Here is a 22,423-nt window from a genome sequence, read left to right on the forward strand (position 1 = left end):
GAGTACTTACATAGCATTGCTTTCAACAGGGAAGATTATAAGCATGTGTATTTAAGCATTGAAATCAATGGGCCCTGCATTTTGACTGGATTATACTGATGGTTTCTGCCTCCCAATCTGGCCGGCAGCACCTGTAACATTCCAGCAATGTGCCCTAAGAGGAGCTTCCTTAAAGACCTTACATAAACAACAGCACTCATAATTGTGTAACTCTGGTTTTGATTTGCTCACAAAAAGAGACTCCAGTTCTTGTTTGTCTGCATGGGTTTCTTCTTGTTCCAAATCAAGGTGCTGGTGATTTATGTCCAAAAAGGCCTTTAATGCTTTCTCCTGAGATCTAGAATCTGTTGGTGTACCTTCCAGTTTAGAGATTCAAGTACAGTACAGTGGTACCTCGGGTTACAGACGCTTCAAGGTTACAGACTCTGCTAACCCAGAAATAGTACCTCGAGTTAAGAACTTTGCTTCAGGATGAGAACAGAAATCGTGTGGCGGCAGCGGGAGGCCCCATAAGCTAAAGTGGTACCTCAGGTTAAGAACGGACCTCCAGAACGAATTAAGTTCTTAACCTGATGTACGACTGAACCAGGGACGTGGAACAAAGCTTTTACTGAGGTGGTGCCTTGTTATTGTTGGCATCGATCTGTCTCAAGAGAAAATGCAGAGTGCTTCTGGGGGTGAAGTCGAACTGCCATCCAATCATCTCATTCCAGATTTATGTAGGGTTTCTTCTCCTGAAGATATCCCGCAAGGCAGCAGAGGTTTAAGATCAGAGTTTTCCTTCTAGATGGGCTAACTTCCCAGGTTGACCAGCCCCACCTGCCCTCTACAGCATGTGCAGAAACTGGCTTCTTGACCATTGGACCCGCAATTGGTCTCATCCTCTCAATCTGCCAGAGTCCGCCTTCACATGCAGGGGAAGTCCCTAACTCACCAAGGGTTTGAGATCCATCGGTTACCCTCACCTGGTTTAGCCAGCCAGTCAAAGGCATTCCGAGGTGTGACTGCTGTCACATGCTGACAGCTTCTAGGAGCCACAGGTGAGAGCTGACTGCAGGGTGGGGATCAGAGGTGGCAAACTATCCCAGGAGCATAACATGTCCCCCCACCAGAGGCACTACCCTTCCCCTAACACCCCATAGACCCCAATATTTGACTAGAGTTAAATGCAGGGTCTGAAGCTCAACATCAAAAAAAACCAAGATCATGGCCACTGGTCCCATCACCTCCTGGCAAATAGAAGGGGAAGAAATGGAGGCAGTGAGAGATTTTACTTTCTTGGGCTCCTTGATCACTGCAGATGGTGACAGCAGTCACGAAATTAAAAGACGCCTGCTTCTTGGGAGAAAAGCAATGACAAACCTAGACAGCATCTTAAAAAGCAGAGACATCACCTTGCCGACAAAGGTCCGTATAGTTAAAGCTATGGTTTTCCCAGTAGTGATGTATGGAAGTGAGAGCTGGACCATAAAGAAGGCTGATCGCTGAAGAATTGATGCTTTTGAATTATGGTGCTGGAGGAGACTCTTGAGAGTCCCATGGACTGCAAGAAGATCAAACCTATCCATTCTGAAGGAAATCACCCCTGAGCGCTCACTGGAAGGACAGATTGTGAAGCTGAGGCTCCAATACTTTGGCCACCTCATGAGAAGAGAAGACTCCCTGGAAAAGACCCTGATGTTGGGAAAGATTGAGGGCACTAGGAGAAGGGGACGACAGAGGATGAGATGGTTGGACAGTGTTCTCGAAGCTATGAACATGAGTTTGACCAAACTGCGGGAGGCAGTGGAAGACAGGAGTGCCTGGCGTGCTATGGTCCATGGGGTCACGAAGAGTTGGACACAACTAAATGACAACAAAATGCAGGGTGGGGACCAAAAGTGGACAAACTACAATTCTGTGGCTCTGTGCTTCTCTGCCTTCCCCATATTCCTTGTGTTTCAGTATCTTTCTTCATAACATAATATTATGTGTGTTTAGTGAGCAAAGCAAGTGTGATAGCTAGTATGGTTTCTCAAGGTTTTGACTATATACCAGAATCTGAAATTGCTTGAAAGAAAGATACTTGAAAGAAACATTATAAATTTCCCAATAACTGTTTATAAAGCCTATGCTAAATGAAGGAATCAAATGAAAGAAAACACATTCGCTTTGAAGTTGTAAATGGGATTGCTGTCAACTGGCAATAAATTTTGTAGTGCATTCTGATGTCTCACATAGTGGGACTCTGCTGTGCCCACCATTTGTTCCTAGTTAGCTGAAAAGCAGTTCTTCGAAGGACTGGGTTTGTGAGGGATCCTTAGGTCATGTCTTGGCCTAACCAGAGGCAACAGTTGAAATTTCTGAGGAGAGCATTGTGTACAAACCTTTGAAGTAGGGAGTTTTGCTTATTTTCACAATTGTTTTCGTTGGAACGAAAACCTGGCCTTTCTTACTACAAAATGTGATGTCAGTTTGAAAATCCTACTTGAAAGGTGTACTTCTGTGGTTTATTTGAAAGCACTTTTGATATTCAGTGTTGGACTTTATCTGTTTCTCCAAAATGGTATTAGCTGGGAGGCTTTGTGGGGCTAAAGAAAGAAATTATTCTGTGGTTGCTCCTTTAGATTTTCCATGCCATTGCTTTTGCTCTTCTGTCATCACGTTTGCTGTTTAGCTTTAGCAAGGTGGTCACATACCTTCAGACTATGCCCTTGTGGAAGGTTATATAAATTACACTTGCAGAAAATCAGTCATGTTGTGGTTGCTCTTGTCTTTGATCCAATATGATATTTGTGCCCCTTTTGCTATGGGTGGCTGGCTGCTATTGGCACTATCCTCTGGAATAAAGCATTATTGTGATTCCTGCAGGAACATACACCCCAGAAACCAAATTATTCAGTTCTTCCTTTTTTGTGTAGGGATTTGAGGGCCCTGAGGAGAGCCTCATTGGCTGATGTTAAAGCACAGGCAGGTCAATATGGGAAAAGGCATGCTTACAGGCAGTGTAAGAAACTGAGATATGAAAGCTAGGAGCTAAATGGCACCTTAAACCTAGGTTATGGGCACAACAACGGAATGCAACAACGCAACAACGGTGCACTTTTTTAATAACAAGAATAGAAAGCTGAAAATGAATGAACTGCAGCCAAAATATTATGTTAATTTTTCACATGGTCTAGTCCTTCCTCTGCCCACCCCCCTCATATTCTTAAGAGGGTCTCTTCTCCAATCTTCAGAGAGTAGTTGGAAGTGGGGAGGCAGAAAAGGTCCTCCTTTCCTTCCACTCTGCAGTTTCAATCTGAAATCTGCAGTACTGCGCCCAGAGCTCAGAAACAGCTTGCTCTAGTGAAATTCCCTGCTGCAAAATGCGCCTAGAACAAAAGGAGGTACTTGAGTCCCAATTAGTTGAGGGCTGTATATGGCAAAGTAGGCACCTTGCATTGGGCCTGGAAAGCAATTGGCAACCAGTTTAGCTGTTTTAAAATACTTGTACATACCGGTATGTTTGTGGCTTGCTGGCCCTACCAGCATGCTTGCTACAACATATTACCCTTGTTGCAATTTCTAGACAGTTTTAAAGCGGATCCCCACATAGAGCATATTGTGGTAGTCTATCTTGGAGATTGCACCAGCTGAAACCAGGCAGTGACGCTCCTAGTTTCCAAAGTCACCTGGGCCTTGAGTAACAAAGATGATTCTAGGAGCACCCCTATTTGACTACTCTCAGCATCATGTTTGTTTGTTTGTTTGTTTGTTGCAAAAGCTTCTCTTGTTTTTAGGCATTCCTAGGCAGGGGTCATTGTTTCAGGAAGAAAGTTGCCTTTTCAAAGGAAGCGGGTGAAGAATATGTTTGTCCGGTACTGTGTACTCCCTGCTTGCTGCCTGTCCCTTTGGCTATTCAGCTATCCTCTGACCCAGGGAACTAATTGTTATTGGAGAGGCAACACAAGATGCTGATTGGGATGGGACTGCCCCATGACCTTGTCATTGCCGACTGAGCGTGTGGATGCTGGAGCTCTGGTACTGATAACTCAACTTCGCTTTCTTATGAAGTGTACAGGGTCTTTAAAACTGTTGCTTAGCCTGGTATTCCCATAGTTGCCTATACATTGTAAGAACAGATGTTTGTTTCTTTCCCTTCAAATATCTTCTTCCTGTAAAGAATCAGAGACGGCTACAATAAGATTTTTAAACTTGAGGTGTTTTCCCTTGATCTGACATGTCCTAGCTCACTTGTCTTGAGCCAACTTATTGTCTTTTATCAGCTAGTATGTTCCTTGAAGGCACTTCTACTTTAGCAGACCTTGCACATTCCTACTTTACATTTTGGTTAACCTAAATATGTCTTCTAATTTGAAATAAGATCCTGCCCTGGTTCAATTGGGTGGGTTTCAGTTGCCTCCAGGTAGCTTCTAAAAGTCTGCAAGATACATTTCCCCCTCTGGCAAGGTTTCCTGATATAATTAAGTTGACCTTGGTAAAACAAATTCTTAACTGTGAACCTATTTTCCGTTCCTGTTCTTAGCTTCCTTTTCTGACAATGTAATATTTAGAAGTTGGCATCTGGCAATAGATTAACCTTGCTATTAAATAGCATGCTGTAGGTATGATCCCAAACAATGGAGGTACAGTTTCATATGCTGTATGTTTCATTTATAGAAGACATACTTACTTGAAATTTCACATTCTTGGAAAAACTGGATATTTTAAGAAGGCGTAATGAAAAAAGCTATTTCAATGTGGATTTATGAGGTGACAGTGTTTCTGGTTGCAGCCTTGTGAACCAGTTAACAGACACTTCTGGAGAAACTAAGAATTTGCATACCTTCTTCCAATGTACTGACTCAACAGAGCAGCAGGATTCACCTTTTTGTCTAGACCACTGTACAGTAGTCAATAAATTCTTCATGTCTTTTTTTTTTTAGTTTGTCTTAAAATCTCCCCGCCCTCCAGTCACCTCTTCTTATAGGTCCATTTTTTATTGTTTATTGTCTTCAACTGTTAATCTTCTAAAGGCTCCCCCCTTTATGGATGTTTTAGGCACACACCATTCAAAAAGTGAGATAACAGATACAAACGCCAAACGAAGCAGATAAGCACCAGGTATCTTGAAACTTTGCTTGCACAACTTCTCATCCCTTTTAATAGAATTGTAAAGTTGGAAGGGACCCTGAGGATCATCTAGTGAAGTCCAAGTTGCTGCAATGTAGGAATCTCAAGTAGATCATACATGAGAGGTGGCCATCCAGCCTCTGCTTAAAAACCTCCAAGGAAGGAGAGTCCACCACCTTCCAAATAAGTCCTCTATCAAACAGCTCTTACCATCAGAAAGTTCTTCCAGATATTTTGTTGACATCTCCTTTCTTATACCTTAAATCCATTGGTTTGGGTCCTAGCTTCCAGGGCTAACAAAAACTCACTGCAGCTGTTTGAAGATGGGGCCCCATCCCCATTGAGAGAAAACCCTCATGGACAATCTCCTAGGCTCAATGGGAATTTCTCTTTTAAATTAACTGCTTAATGTTTCCCAAGGCCCTGAGCCACACGTCCAAGACTTTAAACAAAACAATCGGGGAGTAATTCAGTAATTCAGTGTTGCACTAAAGTGGTTGTTCCGCAGGCCAAACATGTATGCTTGCTAGAAAGAACAATCCCACTTTCCTCTTCCCATGCATTGTTCTGGGGGTTCTCCAGACTCCAGCCCCCTTGTGCAAACAGAAGTCCTTGTGCAAGGCTTCCACTGATGGGGCTCATTCATTGAATCCTGCCCCTAAAAATAGTAACGTGGGTTTCTCTGTGGGGTGATCTGCACATGCAGAGAAGTTCTGTGGAGGTAGCCTTCCCGAGACTGTAGCAGTTCAGATTGCAGGTGAGGTATTGTATTCTGAAACGCTCTCTCTGATTTGGAGAGACGGGGGAGATACCCTCCCTTTTTATATAAAAAATAGAAAGTGAGAACAAAGCCATTGTACCCAACTTGCAACTTCCTATGTAGTAAGAGATTTTTATTTCAGCATGAAGCAGCATTCATGCATGTGGTACCACTGCTGAAATTTGAAGTGATATAGTTCTGGAAGGCTGTCCCTGCATTACACATGCACCGTCCCTGACCTCTGTGCAAGTATAGATCAGCCTTGTGTGGGACTCTACAATACTGCACTTAAAGAAAACTCCCTGAGTTCCTAGGAAGCCTGAGAAAAGCATTACAGTTCATATATGGTAAGTTATTAGGGAGTTGCACTGATGGGTACGGAAAGAGTATGCTAACTACTTGCAAAATACTTCATCTCCCTCCCTCTATTTTTATATCTCCATTGGGTTAAGCTGTTGTTACTATTGCTCACTTGATGACCAGGCTTTACTCAAGAAGGGCTTTTTGGATGGATGCCCAGGTTGGCCAATATTAAATCTGCAGTCTTGATAGTACAATTAAGAGATTGGTTTTGTTCTAACCATAGGAGCCAACTCCTAGGGGCTGTGGGGGCTTTGGCTCCCACAATAAAGTATTTGAGGGCTGAAGTTGATAGCCTTTCTCATTCAAATGGTGTGTGTGTGTGTTCTGCATCATGTGATCGATTATGCAGGGCACAGCTTACCTGGGCCCCCACAATATTTTATTCAAGTTGGCACCCCTGGTTCTAACATTTTAGCAGTTGACACAAAAAGGGCTGATGTAATAGTAGCAACAAATTACTCGGTCTAAGGGGAAAGTCGCATGTGCTTGGAAGTAGAAGCTTTACCTTAGTAAAGGTGATGGCTATATTCCAAAACATACCAGGATTATCTTAACCTTTGTCTAATTCTTGCAGTTTCAACATAGATATGCTGAAAGCAATAAAACAAACAAACCTGTTTGGTGCAGGAGCAAAGACATTATATTCCCAAGTACCGTATATTCAGTGGTACCTCTGGATATGTACCTGATCCGTTCCGGGGTGCCGTTCTCACCCCGAAAAGTATGTATATGGAGTGGCGCTTCCGCACATGCATAAAGTGCCGATAGAGCACTTCTGCACATGCGGGAAAAGTGCACAGAATGCTTCTGCGCATGCGTGCGCGGTGGAACCCAGAAGTAAACACTTCCAGGTCCACCATGTACTTAACCTGAAAATATGCAACCTGAAGCAGACGCAACCAGAGGTATGACTGTAGTCATAGTCTTGTCTTGTCTTTTACTAAAATTAGACTTCATTGAAGCAATTTGATCAGATTAAATTTGATACAATCTGACTGCATGCTCAAATGAGCGTATAAAGGTCATGTTTCATAAGTTTAGCATATGAAACTTCTAAATGAGAGAGGAGTGGTGTGTGTGTGTGTGTGTGTGAGAGAGAGAGAGAGAGAGAGAGAGAGAGAGAGAGAGAGAGAGAGAGAGAGAGAGAGAGAGAGAGAACTTAAGTTGACAGCTTTGCTAAAAAGCCAACAGCCAATAGAAGAGTTCTTTTGAGGAGGCAGACTGAAATGTGGATAGTTTTTCTGCCTCAAGGATGCAAGACTTAACATTGTTGGGTCATGTGGTTCCAGTACTTGCATTCATTCCAGAGCCATGTGTGATGGTCTTGGGAAAGGAGCCCATAAACAGAGTATGGATGTAATCAGATGCTCGCTTCCTCCCTCCATAAGAAGAAGCTTTTGATGTTACAAAGTACCTTCAACAAAATGCTACTTGGTAACTCCTGCAGGAAGTTTGCCAGATTGGGACATGCACGAAAGTGTAAGGAGAGCCTTGAAGGATTGTGTCAAAGGCCCATCCGGTCCAGCATCCTGCTCTCAGTGGCCAAGCAGATGCCTATGAAAAGCTGACGAGCAGCACATGAGTGCCACAGCACTCTATTCACCTGTGATTCCTAGGAACTGGTATTTAGAGGCAAACTGCCTCCAGCACTGAAAGGACTATGGTACATGACTATCATGACTAGAAGCCACTAATCCCCTCAACTGCCAGGAATGTATCTAAACTCCTTTTTGAAGCACTCTTAAGTTTGCAAGATGCATGCATCACTGCTACTCAGGGTCCTACAAGCCTCCCTTTTCAGACACTACCAGATATACCGGTATCAGGCGTTGGCAACGTTTTCCGGCCATGGGCCAGAGCATTTGCACAGACTATCGTCCGTGGGCCGGACATGGGCCGGACATGCGCAGAAGCGGTTTTCAACACAGGCGCCGGCACCATTTCCAGCACTGCTCGGCGAGTCCCCACGCCGCACTGCGCCGGTTTAGCACAGCACACGGGGGACTTGCCAAGCGGGTGGTTTGGTGACCAGGCGGCTTGTGGGCCGGATAAACAGCCTCTGTGGGCCGTATCCGCCCATGGGCCAGAGGTTGCCGATGTATGAGATATATACGGTAAATGCTATAATCTAAATGCACTAGTGACTGCATGTTTTCAGGGCAGCACATACTGTGTGATGTTTCGAAACCACTCTTGAGTTTTTTCCCTTTTACACAGGGGCATGTGTTGTCATGTAAAACCTTTGAAAATCCAGGTGCCCTAAGGGCTTGCAAAACAAGGGGAATATAATACACATTTTTTGAAAAACACATTGGGCAACTTGAACAATCCCACAGCCCTTCTTAAACCCTATGACTTATGAACATTGGCTCTGCACTAGCATCAGAAGAGTTATACCTAAAGAGCTATACCTTTGATAAACACTTCCTTCATATTGGAGGCACACGACACTGCTGTACTAAGTTCAGGTTAAGGTTAGGTTTAAAATTAAGGGGATAGGGTCATTCTACGCTTTTAGTAGCAGAAGCATGCTGCTAATGAGACTGTGTGTGCTTTGCTTGCCAGAGTAGAACTCTTATTTTATAAAATAGCAGAGGCACTAAAACCATTACCTTCTAGGGGGTCTCTTCCCCAACCCTCCATATTTAACAACTGGCAACTTAAATACTTCACAAAAGAACTTTAAAAAAAGGCCTGCTGAATCAGGCCAATTGTCCATTCTCACATTTGCCAACCTGGTGCCTGTGACAGACCAACAGGGAACACAAGAGCACTCTCTCCTCATATGGTTTCCACCAACTGGCATTCATAAACACGACAGCCTTCAACTGTGGAGGCTGAGCAATAGCTATCATGGCCAGCAGCCATTGATAGCCCTTTCCTCCCTGAGTTTTTCTAATCCTTTTTTACAGCCATCTGGGTTAGTGGCCATCACTGCCTCCTGTGGGAGCGAGTTCCATAGTTCAACTATCAGCTGCATGAAGAAGTGCTTTCTTTTTTCTATCCTGAACCTTAACATTTCAACTTAATTGGATGTCCACGAGTTCTAATGTTACGAGAGAGGAACAAAAATTTCCTCTATCTGCTTTCTCCATGCCACGCATAATTTTATAAACTTCTATCAAGTTCCTTCTTACTCACTTTTTATCTGAACTAAAAAAAATAAATCCAAGGTGCTACAACCTGTCTTCATAAGAGGGTCAATCCATCCCCTTGAACATTTTGGTTGACTGTTTTGGTTACCTGTTCCAACTACACAGTATCCTTTTTGAGGTGAGGCGACCAGAACTGTACACAGTATTCCAAATGCAGTCACACCATAAATTTGTGTAACAGCATTATCATGTCAGCAGTTTTATTTTCAGTTTTATTGGCAAACTTCCTGCAGGAGTTACCAAGTAGCATTTTCATTTCTTTTCCTAATGAACCCTAGCATGGAATTTGCTGCACACTGGGTTGACATCTTCCTCGAGTTCCCTACTATAACCCCAAGGTCTCGCTCCTGACAGCTCAGAGCCCATGGGCGTGTATGTGGCCAGATGGGTGGGGTGTAAATACTGAATTATTAGTATCATCATCATCATCATCATTCAGTCATTACATTGCAAATCCCAGTTTGCTGTGGTGTTCAAACTTGTAAGCTGTAGTTTTGAATGATCCTCCAAAACAGAATTGTAAATCACGGTTTGATCCTTAATTGGAGGGATTGCTCAAACCACAGTTTACCAGTTCAGATGTTGCAGGGAATTGTAATTTAGAGGAAACCAGGAAGTCATCTATAAAGGTGCATCTAATCCACCTTGCAGCTAACTGGATACACACTGGCAGTCTAGACATGGAATTTGCATATGTGAAGCAGACTTAGGAGAACTTGAGTTTCTGAATACATTTTAATTCCACAATGGCTGCAATTATGCCTCAGTGGCTAATATTTGTCAGCTTCTGACAGACTGCTAGCTGCTCAACTTGCATTTGGAGATGATTGGAAGAAATGTAAACAGCTGCAATATGTCAGGGTAGCAAATTCCCTGAAGGGATAAAGTTTGCTTTATTACAGCTTTTTAAATCCTGCTATTAAAAAACAATGGGGGATGGAACCATAATTTCTAGAATTTACATGGTAAGGTATTTTTTATTTACTCTTTCTTTTTTATTAATAAGAATCGCTCCACTTACAGCATAACAGGACGGATGCTTTGTTATCCTCCGCTTTTGTCGGTGACAAACTACTCTTGCCATCAGTCTTGTAGTTTATCCACCAGGGAGCCAGATTATGGCCTTGTAAAATGGAGTGCCGTTCCTAAAATCCCTTAATTAATTACAATTTCTTGCTCTCTCCCACTGAATATATTGCCTGTGCATCAAGAGGCCTTGGATTTATCTCCTTGTTACTTAGTTGCACATGTCTGTTTGTAGAGCCTCTTTAGAAAAGTGCCCCTCTTTTTGTGATACATCAAGAATAGTGGAATCAAGAATAAGGATGATCAAAAAGTGTATGGCGTTAAAAAAAAAACCCTCTTCATCCAGCAAATCAGAATTAGGGGCTGGGACCTGCAAAACAAACATGGAGGGGATGAAATGGAAGAGTGATTAAACAGTTCTCTCTGTTTTGGTTTCCACACCTTTTCTGTTGCCCGGACCATTGAATCTTTCTGTGACAGCTAAATGACATCCCCCCTTCCCAAATGGGATGAATGCCTGGATTTCTTTGGTAAATTGGCTACTGGAATATTCGTGTGTATGTGAATAGTGCTTTTTGAGAGATCAAGTCCATTCATGAAATGTATCCAAATGGTCTGGTCTAAGTGTGTTGTGGGACTTTTAGGGTGTGGGAAATGTGTGTGAATCCTGTATAGGCATATTTTTGGGCTAGATCTCTCCAGGAAAAACTTGGAATAGCTAACTCCCACAACCCTCTACTCTCCCATTGCCACCTCCCATCCTTTTTGTTTGGCAGAATGGAGTTGTGCTTGCAGGAGGTCCTGTTTGTAGGACTTCAACTCAAGGTGCAATATAGAACCTGTTTCTTTGTAGTCACCCTTGCTTGCCAACAATAGAATGGACAGTAGCCCTGGGAATTTTCTTGGTGTTCCCTGCTCCTTAAAGCAATGGCCCAACTTGAATACTCCCCCCCCTCTTTTATTACTGCAGATGAACAGTATTCCTGAAAAGTGTGATATAATTGGTGATATTCACTTTATTTAATTATTTTTCTCTCTCTCCTCTTCCCTGCCCCTTGCTTTTTTGTGTGTGTCTTGTGTAGCTCAGCTGTGAAAAAATATGGGAGACGACAGGCCATTTGTGTGCAATGCCCCGGGCTGCGGACAGGTACGTTTACAGTATACTTTATTACGAGTGTATCGTTGTGAATCAAAGTGGCTGTTTTATCACTAAGGCAAAGAGTTTAAAGCCAGTGTTTTACGTGATCACTGGAGGTAATCAGATCGGAGGATTTGCAGTGCGTAAATCCAAGTTACGAGCAAGTGCAAGGGCTCCAAAGTAATGAAATTTGCCTGGCTTTTTTGCCTTATTGGTGTTCTTTTGGTATACCCACCAACATCCCCAATAATATCCATGGAGCCTGGAAAGGAAAAACCCTATTCTGATCTCCGGTTAATGTTATTTTCTTTGGTCAAATAAGCCTGAAAAAGAAAACACACAATCTAATTTGCTAGCTACTTTAGGATATTTTTGAAAAGCAGTTTATAATGTATCTGTTTATTAAACGTACCGGTATGTGTTGGATTGGGCTACTAGCATGGTAGCAAAACAATTATGCTGGTTTGACACATATCAGATAATGAAGTCTTCATGCAGTATACATGTATGTAATAAAATGTGTAGCAGCTTTGACGTTTTATTCATACAGGTAGCATGGTATACTTTACCTGTGACTGATGAAAGCAATTGGCGGAAGATTGGAGCACCCCAATGACTCACTCATTCCAAATCTTCATTAATACACTTTCTCTTCCCTTTAACAAAACAAAAAGGTCCAATGAACCCTTTTTCTTTTCCCCTCTGCAAAGTCATATTCACTGACCATTTTCGTTCTGCAAAACATTCCAGCCAGTCATGACTACAGAAGCATTCTGCAAAAGCATCCAGCTCCCAGGGTTGCATTAGGTTTGCCAGGATTCTGTTTTCCACACTGGTGCCACGGAGAAGGCTGCACCAATGTGGCACACTTCAGCATTTTCACGAACTGGTCACCCTGTAATCTGTATTTGCTGTATTACACTTTGAAGTGCTGGGTCAGACTTTTCTTTGGTCCAAGGGGCACATTCACTGTTGGCTAAACCTGCAAAGGCCTCGTGCCAGCAGTAAGCATGGCTAAAGTGGGCATTGGGAACCCAAACTCGCTCTCACTGTCCTGCACACAGTCTCCCTACCTCATTAGTGGCGAGAGTGCGATAGGTTTTTAAGGAGAGCCTTTTGAAGTTGTTATTTCTCTGGTGTATTCAAGGAGAGCAGAACTACTCAGTGGGGGCCACATGCTAAAGAGGCAAAAGTGTAGGGGGGGCAGAGCAGTGGGTGTGACTCTTGTCTTTAAAAGGGAGGTTACATTCCAGCCATGCCAAAGTTGAAGGCTTTTACACATAACAGTCCAGGTAAGCAAACGGCATTATCACAGCTCAAGGACACACTCCAGCCTAAGAAACTGAGTGACTGGAAGTGTACTAAGCCTTAACTAATACAGTAAACAGTTATTACTGTGGCTTTATGGAGTAGCCTCTTTCTCTTTGCAAGGTTGTAGCTAGCATGTCTATTGTATATGTTCAATAGAGCATAATCTCAGGGTTGTGGGTTTGAGCCCCACATTGGACACAAGATTCATGCATTTCATTACCCTCGTGTCCCTTCCAACTCTGTGATTCTGTGAGTGGTAGCGGAGATATACATATGTAAAGACATACATATTATACGCATGTCAAGACCATGCAGTTGTCTGTATGTCAGAGAGATGTGACCAGTCAGTGCTCACTGCTGTCGCCCACTGCATGTTCCTTGTACTTGCCGACATAATTTTTTTCTTTTTAATCTGATGTGGGGATCTTCTTCAGTGAGCTTTCTATCAGCCTTCAGAATGGTGTGCTCAAAGGTGGGTTTATCTGCCTACATTTAGAGAAACTATGTCTTGAATTTGCCCCTTTTCTTTTCCTTCTGCCTTTCTTTCAAAAGGAAAAAAAGAAAATCCTTCTCATACAATTAATGCACACCCTTTTATTTTCTCCAATTGGGAACTAATTTATTTTGCATAATATGATGCAAATGGGATGGGGCTCAGGAATGTACATAATACTTTGAAAGATGGAATGGTTTCATCACATCCATCAATATGCTCAGGGCCGTCTTAAGGGTATCCTGCGCCGTGGTGCAAAATCCCACCAGCGCCCCCTCCGGCTTGCTAGGCGCCATTGGAACGGTAGAAATTGGAGTTCTTGGTGAGTTCAGAAGTAAACAAAAAATTACAAGAACTCGGGCCAGAAAGGATAATTTCAAAAATTCTTCACAAAGTTTTATTCAGGATAACTTCCAGTGAACATCAACACCAGAACAAGGCCCTGTTTCGATGATTCTTCATCAGCGAGGTTTCTCAGGTCTAAGTGTACCAAGTATGTTTGCTTTCTTGGTACACTTAGACCTGAGAAACCTCGCTGATGAAGAATCATCGAAACAGGGCCTTGTCCTGGTGTTGATGTTCACTGGAAGTTATCCTGAATAAAACTTTGTGAAGAATTTTTGAAATTATCCTTTCTGGCCCGAGTTCTTGTAATTTTTTGCCATTGGAACGGTGGCTAGCAAGCCTGCTGTTGCAAGGGGGCGTGGTTGGGGAACAGTGCACTGAAAGGAACCCTTTCGGGCACTGCACCCACCGCCACCGCCCCGCCTGGGCTTGGGAGTGGTAGGGCTCTTTCTGCAGCGCGCCCTGGCCTTGCCTCCACGTGGGCCGCGCAGCTCCCCCACTCGCTGGGGCGCCCCTGAGAGGCCTGCGCCCTGGCACAACGCGCCAGTCAGCCCCAGTAGGAAGGATGACTCTGAATATGCTTTTTATGTAGACTGAGAGGAACAGAATATCTTCAGCTTATAATGTGACATAATGAAATGAAATCTTGGTTTGTAGTTTGTAGACGCTAAAAAGTACACCCTCCTATATACTTAGTGGTTCTTACGTAAAACCAGCCTGCTGGATCAGGCCAATGGCCCATCTAATCCAGCAGCCTGTTCTTACAGTTGCCAACCAGATGCCTGTGAGAAACCCACAAGCAGGATTTCGAGCACAGGAGCCCTCCAGTGGTTTCCAGCAACTGGCATTCAAAAGCATTGCTGCCTTCAACTCTTGGATAGATCAGTCTGTTCCCAGTGTCTATAACAATTCCATGTGTTAATGTCACGTATGTTCATAAACCCCTAAGTCCGTGTTAATCTGATTTTCTAAAAAACACATGTATGAAAATTTCTATTTAAGAACTTATTTAAATACGTATTCTCTCACCAAGTAAAAGATTAAGGACCCCTGACAGTTAAGTCTAGTTGAGAATCACTCTGGGGTTGCTGCACTCATCTTGCTTTACAGGCCGAGGGAGTTGGCGTTTGTCCGCAGACAGTTTTTCTGGGTCATGTGGCCAGCATGACTAAGTCGCTTCTGGCGAAACCAGAGCAGCGCACGGAAACACCGTATACCTTCCCGCCGGAGCGGTACCTATTTATCTACTTGCACTTTTTGGCATGCTTTCAAACTGCTAGGTTGGCAGGAGCTGGGACCGAGCAACGGGAGCTCACCCTGTCGCGGGGATTCAAACCGCCAACCTTCCGATCGGCAAGCCCCAGGCTCAGTGGTTTAGATCACAGCACCACCCATGTCCCTCTCTCAACAAGTACACATCTTTAAATACTGTATACTTTCCTCTAAAAGACAACAATTCTTTGATAAAAAGTACAGTTTTTACACATTTTGGTATTTTATTTTTTTTAAAGCAGAGAACAGTATCACAAAACTTGAAGGTGTGCTGAATCCGCAGAATAATTGGATCAAATCTAGCGTAGCACCAAGGCAATCATTCCATCAGTTCAAGGATTTCTGCTTGTTCAATGGAATCTTCTTCACCTCTCCATGCCCCAAGCTGTCCTAGGAGTTCCCCCAACCCTCTGGTGCAGATTTAGGAAGGGCACAATGTGTCGTGTGTGTGTGTGTGTGTGTGTGTGTGTGTGGAGAAGACCCATTACTCAAGAGCAGACCCTTACATTGCTAGAATATGTTAGTAGAATACCGCCCAATATGTTATTGGAGTTACATATTGGATCAGTATGCTGAAAAAATGTGAACCAAACAAAATTCTCCACCATCCCTTCTCGTAACTGAAGTGTTTGGTGGGGTCAGGGAAGATCAGGGGCAAATAAGAGCAAGTGAAATAAATTTGAATTACAAGCTGAAAAGTATTGCTGTGAAGCCTTTCCACTTCTGTCTTGAAAGCACGTTAACAATATGAAATGTTCATTCATTATTGCAGCATTTGTGGCACCAATTAACTTGATACCCAATTTCTTCCATTCTATTGTTTTTTGAAAAGTGCTGTTGTGATGAAGGGACGGTGACCTAAAACTGATTTTGATGAGCTTGCTATCCCCTCCACCCTATAATCCAAGCTACTGGGCTTTTAATGGGCCTGTAAACATGTTTTTGGTTGCTAGGTCTTTAATGGCTGTTATTTTTGGATTCTGTACATGATCACTTCCCAGCAGTAAGCTTGATGTGACACAGCTGAGTTCTAAATGTGCTGCATATACTTCTTTTAAAAAGATTCAGCTGAAGGTCGTTTATCTAGTTTCTTTTCTAAGAGGACAGGTGACAATCTTTCCATTCCAGCCACTGCCCTAAAGTGGTTGCTTGACAAGCATGTGTCTCTTAGAGGGAGTGGAGGCAGGGAGACCGAAAACTTCCTATGCCTGAGACTGTATATAGTCTTAAGTCACATTAGCTTTAAATTTTTTAGGGTATATGTGTCTAGCCCTCATGGTTGCAAAGAAAAAGTGCTGCCCTCTGAACAGTTTTGAAACCTTTCAGTTTTCACCTAGAATGTACCATCTGAAATCCTTTGTAGATGGATATATTTTAATTTAAAGATTATTTTTAACGGACTTCCAATTCCAGTTTGAAGCTCTTATAAGCCCTCCTACTTGGCCATCTAGTCAAATATTGGGGTGTAGAGGGTTAGGGGAGGGGTAGTACCTCTGGTGGGGGACACCTCGTGGTCCTGAAATAGTTTGCCCACCTTTGGACCCCACCCTGCAGTCAGCTCTCGCCTGTAGCTCCTAGAAGCTGTCAGCATGCAACAGCGGCCACACCCCAGGAATGGCTTTGGCTGACTGGTTAAACCAGGTGCGGGTAGCCAATGGGTCTCAAACCCTTGATGATCACTTTCTTTTTTATCTATATTTTATCTATATTTTTGACCAACATCTTGGTTTTCCCTTTGTTTAATTTAAAACCTGCCAACCTTCCAAACTCTTCTATCACCTTCAACATCACTTCCATGCTGGTTTGTGGTTCTTCCAGTGTCAAAATCAAGCTTTAAGTTTTATTTCTTTCGCCCCAATTCTAATTCCTTTTATCTCCTTAACCTCTCTCAGATTATTTGCCAGAACTTCCAGGACTGTTATGAAAAGGAGTGGCGACAGTGGGCACCCCTGCCTGGTGCCCTTTGTTATGTTAAAGCTTTCCGACAGTGTATTATTAACAATTAATTTTGCAAATTGTTCCGAATAGATTGCATTGATCCCCTTCAAAAACTTTTCACCTACCCCGAAACTTTCCAAATTCTTCTTCATAAACTGCCACAATACATTATCGAATGCTTTCTTGGCGTCAACACATATCAATACTGCTTGTTTATCTATTCTTGTTTCCAGATATTCAATTATATCTACAATGGTTCTTAGGTTGTCTCTCATTTGACTTTGTCTTTATGAATCATTTCTTTCAGTACCTTTTTTAGTCTGTTCGCCATAATGTCCGCAAATAATTTATAATTGGACGGTAGTTCTTTACATTCAATGGATCCACTTCTTGTTTGGGTATTAGGGTAATGTAGGCTTCTTTCCACGAATTTGGGATCCTTCCTTTTCTGAAAATATCATTCATCACCTCTTGTAACACTGGTACTAACTGTTCTGCCAACTCTTTATAATATTTCTCCTCCTACAGCTCCCTCCCTGCCTCCTTCCTCCTCCTTACCCTCGCCTCCAAACTCTTTCGGGTATCTTCTCCTAAATTTGTCTATTTTTGGATCGCCCACTAAAGTAATCTCTTGTTTTTAAAGTAAAAGGAAATCCCTTCTGGGTATTCCCAGCGATGTTGGATTCCTTTTTTCCTTAAAGTTTCAACAAAAGCATGCTTACTTGGGTTGATAGGAAATGAGATCAAAAGAGAAGACCAAAAACTATTCCTATATGCCACCACTGCAGCCAGAATCTTGTTAGCTTAAAAATGGAAATCAACGGACATACCAACAACTGAAGAATGGAGAACAAAATTATTGGAATATTCAGAACTGGCAAAAATGACCGGAAGGATAAGGGACCAAAGAGACCAGAGGTTTCAAAAGGATTGAAGTAAATTCATTGAATATTTAGAAAACTATGACAAAGATATGAAGACGCTGACAGGTTTGAAATAATACCTGCAATTATATACTGTAGAATCTACATTCTGCTTATTGATATACTGATATTCAAGAGAAACAGATACAATCAAAGCATACCCAAATAGCTATATTGGGGGCTTAAATGCCTTTCCCCCAGGCTATTTATTTCTGTATATTCACAGTAATATAGTAATCCAACCAAATGGATAAAGTTCCGTTATTTACATAAGTTTTACTTTATGCACACAAGACTAATAAAACTGCGCCTGTACAGACTGTAATAGCAAGCTTCATGTACATAAAGTTTGAAGAGGAAAGTGTCAGTTAACATATGTATTTTGACAATACTGTGATATCTATGCAGCTAAGGAAACTTGTTGTAAGAAGCAGCTCTGCGTTTTAGCCGAAAGTGTCAAGTGAAATAGATCCAAATAGTTGGCAGAGATACTGGGCATCCCCAATGGCTACTTAAAATAATCTTCTAAAGCTATTTAAAATACTCTGAGATAATAAAACACATCCTCAGTGGAGCTGAATGTGAGCAATAAACTTTAGCGATGTCATTAAAGCAGAAAGGTATTGACTTAAAAATGTATAATGATGCAACCTTCTCATTACACCTACTGAAATACACTCTTGTATTAACTGTCTTAGAGACATTAAATTGCCGTCAGTAGAAAAAAGGAGCTGATGGCCATTTCACACAATAAAATTGCCACATCAGGGATGCAGATGGAGTGGGATCAGTTTGTTTTTTGCTCACGGCGAAGCACCCCATGTTCAGTTCACAGCTCAGCTCACCACCATCTGCTTGTAGATGCTTTTTGGATTAGTGTATTTTAGTGGCCAGCAAAATTAAATATAACTGGTCACATAGTAGGGTGCTTGTGCAACATCTGTGCCATCAGTACAACCCTAAGCTGGGTACACACAACCCATATCTCTTGAATAGATAAGATACCCAAGATCTGCCACAGGACATACTGGTTAATACTGAGCATGTTGCAGTACCATAAAACTAAAAACAAAACAACCCTCCCTTTTGTAGCTTTTTTAAAAAACACACAACTCAACTGAAAGGTGCAATTCAATTGTCGTCTGGCTGTCACAAAATATAGCAGCTCAATGTTAATGCTATGAATTCTCTTTCCACTCACTTTTTAAAATCCCAAACATATGAAATTTGTAGATGGTGTTATAAAGTATTTAAAATAGAAGGCTGTCATTAGTGTGCTTTATCCAGTACAACTGCCTTGTAGTATAGTTTTTTTTATGAGTTGTGCAGTAACACCGGCTGTATTCTGAAAGGCAGAGAATTTAGACAGCTACCAAGGAAAAAAAATTGGAACATTTCACTTTTTAATACTTACCACAAATCACCACTTAGAGTCTGATCGCATCACTACTTTTATACAAGCCATTTCCTCAAACAATTGTCTGCTTTTTAAACCCACCTCCTGGAGAATTTATTCCCCTTAAGCCTATGCTTCTAAGGGTGTCATCTGCAGAACATCCAAGAAATCAAAAGCTCAGAACCTGCATGAGACCAGAAAATGACTCCCCCTCTTTGTGCTTTATTGTATCCTCTTATCTTGTCATATAATAGAAATAATGTTTATGGCACTGAAGCCTCAGCACCACTTGGCATTTAACCAACCTCCAAAAGTAGTTTATTGCTTTGTATACTCTGCTACTATAACCATTATCCCTTAAATCTCTATTGCTTTGTAATATACGAGCCAACAAATGGCTTCTGTGATTGGTTAAACATGGCACTGAAACCAAGGTGTGTTTTATAGCTGGTATAATACAAACCAATATAGATTATTCCTGTTATACAAGCTCTTGTATTAGAAAGCGGGAGGGGGGAAGAGAGAAGGTGCCCTCTCTTTCTTTCAAGAAGATTTCCAGTGACAGGCTGCCCTTGCTTTCTTTGGCTTTTTAGTGGCAAATCACATGATTGTAAGAAAGATCTCATATAAGTACACTGGTGCTTTCGAACACAAAACCCTGCATCCATGTTGAGAGTAGTTTCTTCCTTCCTCCACTTGGATAACTGGGTTGGTAGTTGGTTACTGAGTGTTGATCACACAGCCTCAATCCAAACTAATGCACGATGAATGTGTCTGCTAGAAAAGTAAGTACCGGTATGAAGGGGAAGCATCTCCCTTTAACTTTTAAATCCTTGAATTTTACTCTTGTGATAGTTAGCTCTTTGCCAGAATCCCTCTCCTGATGATCCATACTTCCCTACATTCCCCCATTCCTTTTGATCTGCTTTTAGACAACAGCACTGCCTGGTCTTATGAAATAACTGCAGGATGGGGGATGTGGACCAGTTAGGCCAAACTACATACTCTCCCTTCATGCCCAATAACATTGGGAGAAGGGATTCTCCAGCTGGGTTCAGGAGATCTTAAGGATTTTGCAGGATTCTATCTTGCCCCCATACCTTTTAGCACCTACATGAAACTTCAGGATAAGATCATCCAGAGATTTAGAGGGAAGTGTCACCAGTATTTTTTATAACACCCAGCTTTTATTTAATTGGCTTAGGTGAAAATGAGAGAAAGTTCTGAGCCAGTGACTGCTGTTGGTAATGGGCCGGATGAGAGACCAAAAAAAGAAAGAAACATAATCCTGGCAATATGGAGGTGCTGTGAACAGGCAATTTATCCCCTTTGGGAAGTAGTATTCCACTTCTTTTAGACAGGATTGCGCTCTCCGGAAAGAAAGCAAAGGAAACCTCCACCCCACGGGCCAAATTAGTGACACATGCTTGCAAAGGAACAATCAGCAGCACAGGCAGGGAGTTAGATCCAACTAATGTCATAATTGGCAGGTGAGCAAACCTGCCCACCTGTCTAATATGGCCTAGAAAGAATTAGCCACAATTGAATTTGGTCCGCCAGCCAAAAGAAACTCTTCATCCCTTCCCTAAAGCATTAGGTTCGCAGTCCGCGGGTTTCTCAAGTAGCATTTACAGCATGGAGTGCTATTTCTCGGTTGGGGGCGTTACCCATGTTCTGGTAATATTCAGGATTGACTCCTGCAGTATGTTTTATATATGAAGTCTTTTTGAAGACTGGCAGAAAGCTTCAGTTTGATCCAAATACAGCTTCCAGGCTACTAGCTGGGATCAAGCACTGGGCACATAATACCCTATGTAGAGAAGGGCAGTGATTGCCAATCTGTTTCCACGCACAATTCAAAGTTCTGGCACTTTAAAATTGCCATAGCTTGAGGCATAGGCACTTGGAAAAACTGCCTATTCCCACGTCAACCTTCGTGTATGTTAAGATAATTGACCAGAGGCTGTCCCCACCATCTGAGATGAGGCAGCTAATGACTGGTAAGAGAATATTTTCAGTATCCCATCTGGGGCATTCCTTTCTCAGAAAGACTCATCTGGTGCAAAACCAGAATCTGCAAACGAGAACCAGCTGTGCAGAGACACCATGGGGGCCGGTTCTGATAATTGCATTGCTCTCATTTTAATGGTTCAAATACAGGGTTGATAGAAAAATGGCCAAAGACATGTATCTTTGTCATGTTGGAAAAATCAGTGTGGCCTAAATAGATTTGCTTTGGCCCATCACCAAGGCCCCTACATGCCAAAACTAGGCCAAAGCACAAGTGTCAAAGGAACATAAAGAGAGACACTGAATATAAAAGTTTGTGCACAAATGCTAGAAGCCACTGAGCCAAGAAGGGAGACCTGGAGTCCTTTGGTAGAGTGGTCATGATGGAAACCTGGTAGAATGGAGAGTACCAGTTGGGCACGATTATCTATATCCTAAAACTATAGAAAGGACAGGGAAGGAAATACTGGAGGTGGTGTCACTCTGTATGTCAAAGAGGGCATCAGCTCCAGGAAGCTAGAAACCTTAAAAGGGCCAGACTCATCTGCAAAATTGTTCATAGTGATACTGGGCCCCAAGAGTGATTGAGTCCTGGAGATGTGCTATTATTCCCAGGATCAAAAGAGGAGACACAATAAAGACACATAAAATTAGACATAGGGTGGAGAAAATGGGTAGAGAAAAGTTTTTCTCCCTCTCTCACAACACTAGAATTCATGGACATCCAAAGAAGCTGAATGTTGGGAAGATTCAGGTCAGACAAAAGAAAGTACTTTTTCATGTACTGTAGTGCACAGTTAAGCTATGGAATGTTCCCACGGGAGGCGGTGACGGCCATCATTTTGGGTGTCTTTAAAACAGAATTAGACAAATCCATGGAGGTAAAGGCTATCAATGGCTACTAGACACGATGGCTCTGCTCTTCCTCCATGGTCAGAGGCAATATGCGCTGAACACCAGCTGCTGGAAGTGCAGGAGGGCAGAGTGCTCTCACACACAGGTCCTTCTTGGTGGAGTTGCCATAGGCATCTGGTTGGCTATTGAGAACAGGAAGCTGGACCAGGCGTGCCATTGATCTGATCCAGCAGGCTCTTTTTATGTTTTTAGAATGTGGATTTTGTTGCACAATACACTTATTCTGGAACCATAGTAACAGAACTCCCTGGCTTAATGCCTAAGACTTCAAACATCTTGCTAGT

General features: G+C 42.5%; 1 protein-coding gene across 2 annotated transcripts in view; it reads left to right on the forward strand.

Annotated features, from left to right (window-relative positions):
* The window catches only part of LOC118077052 (cyclic AMP-dependent transcription factor ATF-7), a 101,894-nt gene that overhangs the window by 17,791 nt on the left and 61,680 nt on the right, over positions 1 to 22,423 (forward strand). Inside the window, exon 2 of one of the 2 annotated variants that reach the window (XM_035100341.3) lies at positions 11,481 to 11,545. In XM_035100341.3, the coding sequence (XP_034956232.1) occupies positions 11,498 to 11,545 (48 nt within the window). In that variant the 5' untranslated portion in view covers positions 11,481 to 11,497. The remainder of the gene's footprint in view (positions 1 to 11,480; positions 11,546 to 22,423) is intronic. The other variant, XM_060272070.2, reaches the window with a different exon arrangement.

The sequence above is a fragment of the Zootoca vivipara genome, chromosome 2 (genome assembly GCF_965207765.1).
Source record: "Zootoca vivipara chromosome 2, rZooViv2.hap1.1, whole genome shotgun sequence".
Classification (NCBI taxonomy): domain Eukaryota; kingdom Metazoa; phylum Chordata; class Lepidosauria; order Squamata; family Lacertidae; genus Zootoca; species Zootoca vivipara.